The sequence below is a fragment of the Morone saxatilis genome, unplaced genomic scaffold, assembly GCF_004916995.1.
Source record: "Morone saxatilis isolate NCDOM2014 unplaced genomic scaffold, NCSU_SB_2.0 Contig17, whole genome shotgun sequence".
Classification (NCBI taxonomy): domain Eukaryota; kingdom Metazoa; phylum Chordata; class Actinopteri; family Moronidae; genus Morone; species Morone saxatilis.
The window spans coordinates 26414210-26416191 of record NW_023339729.1 but is presented as its reverse complement, the minus strand read 5'-3'; the positions used below and the strand labels follow the sequence as shown (position 1 = coordinate 26416191).

At 44.1% G+C, this 1982-nt stretch overlaps 1 protein-coding gene across 1 annotated transcript; it reads left to right on the top strand.

The window, feature by feature from the left end:
- The first annotated feature begins 177 nt into the window (after positions 1-177).
- On the top strand, positions 178-1886 carry LOC118326681 (phosphofurin acidic cluster sorting protein 2-like). The gene is made up of 3 exons (XM_035659725.1): positions 178-417; positions 1113-1217; positions 1730-1886. The coding sequence occupies exons 1-3, from the start codon at positions 328-330 to the stop codon at positions 1832-1834; spliced, it is 300 nt and encodes a 99-aa protein (XP_035515618.1). The 5' UTR covers positions 178-327; the 3' UTR covers positions 1835-1886.
- The last annotated feature ends 96 nt before the right edge of the window (positions 1887-1982 follow it).

The following is a 1982-nucleotide window of genomic DNA, read 5'->3' as shown; positions in this document are numbered from 1 at the left end:
GGATCCACTACAGCTGCTGGACTGGGGGGACGTAACACACAGCGCTATTAGCTACTGCGACAGGTCCCTCCCTAACTGCCTGTTCTTACAGGAAATACAAACAGCTGCTTCCTGTTTCACCCAGACTTTAAGAACAAAGATTAGCTGACGCCTCGTTAGGCGCCATTGAGCTGTCACAGCAGCAACAGCCAATCACCTTACGGCTCAGTCAGGCTCCTGTTTGTGTCCAAATGTGCACATGCCTGTTTACAAATCTGATAGCTGTCTGTCTGCTCTCTCTGCAGTAAGACAGGAAGTCAGCTGTCTCGCCATCCTTGGAGCGTCTCCATGAAGGACAGACAGAACTCCAGAGGGACAGACAGAACCAGCAGCTTGGACAGCGAGACGTCGTCTGATTACAGGATGCCTCCCCCACAGGTGAGACAGACACCAGACTGTGATTTTAGCTCTCAGAACACAGAGTTTCTGCTCTGCTGCTGCCTCCGTCTGTTATTGTGTCACTTTAGTGCTTTGACATGTTAATTTGGAGTGAACTGATGTCAGTCGCTGTTGATCGGGACAGCGGAAACGTTTGTGTTCTTTAAGGTAAAATTACTGTTTTTATCAGTGGAGTCTGGTGGCTTTGAAGAGAGCATAGACGGATATATCAGCTTCAGTGTAAAATAGTTTTGCTGCTGCTTCATCCACAGAAGTAGTCACAAGCTGTTTTTTCCAGCATTTAGGGACAATTTCTTGCATTTTTCACCTTACAAACAAAAGCTTTTTGATTAAAACTCCTCCTGTTTTCTCGGTTTGAGTTTGTGACAGTGTAGAAAACCACTTCCTGCTCCCCATCTGCAGTCCGTCCGACAGGAGCAGTTAACATAGATGTTTGTTTAAACTCTGACTGACCTCTCGTATGTTGTCTTCAGAAGAGGGTTAGGGCCACATGAAAAAGGTATTTAGATTTAAAGTTTAATTAAATAGTTAAATAGGAGAACCTGGGTACTGTGGACCGTCCTAACTTCCTCAAAGGGCTGTTTGAGGGTTTAAAATCGGTTTTAAAATGAGAATTAGGTTTAGGTTCTGGTTTGGGTTTTTGTGTTCTGACGTGTGTTTGTGTGTTTCTTTAGGTTGCCAGGAAGTCGGTCCTGGATCAGCTGAACCACATCCTGTTCTCTGATGATCTGATTCCTGATTCTATAATCCTGATCAACACCACAGACTGGCAGGGACAGGTCTGTCTGTCTGTCTGTCTGCCTGTCTGGTCCGCTTAAAGACACAGAGAGTCTGCGGGAGCTTTTACAGTCACACAAAGTTTCTGTGTGCTACCTGTTTGTAGTTAAGCTAAAGGCTGTTTTCTAGCTATATGGTGGAAATGGAGGTGGGCCGCCCTCCTCTGATTCGAGTTAACTCTGTTTTTATAGAAATGTCCCAAACTTTCCACTCTGTGTCAGCACTGGACTCACTTACAACTGTTGAGTTGAGACTTTTTAAACCCATTAAACTTTGGTAACAATGTGAATATTTACAGCAGCAGTGAAGTGTTTATTAAAGTCATATAATTCAGTTTACAGCTCAAATAACATGTTTTAATGCGGAGTTCCTCTTTAAATCTGATTGACATAATTAGTGTATTTTCTCTGGGATTGTCCAGCAGTCTGTTGATCAGCAGGTTGTTTCATGGACAGACATAATAAACTATGATGGAAGGTAATCGAGTGTCTCTCGCCCTCCTCTCTCTCTACAGTATCTGTCGGAGCTCCTGTTTGATCAGCCAATTGTCTGCACCGTCTCAGCAGCTGATGTCCAGGCTGCCTTCAGCGCCATTATCAGCCGGATCCAGAGATTGTAAGAAGATTGTTGTTTCAGTATGATAAGCAGCCATTTGGAGCAGCTATGTGATGGCTTAAATGTAGCTCAGTTAGTTTGGACTCAACTGAATCAACTAAAAAAAGGGCAGCAAAGTCTTAAACCTTCTTTCTCTCTAACAGCCAGCAGGG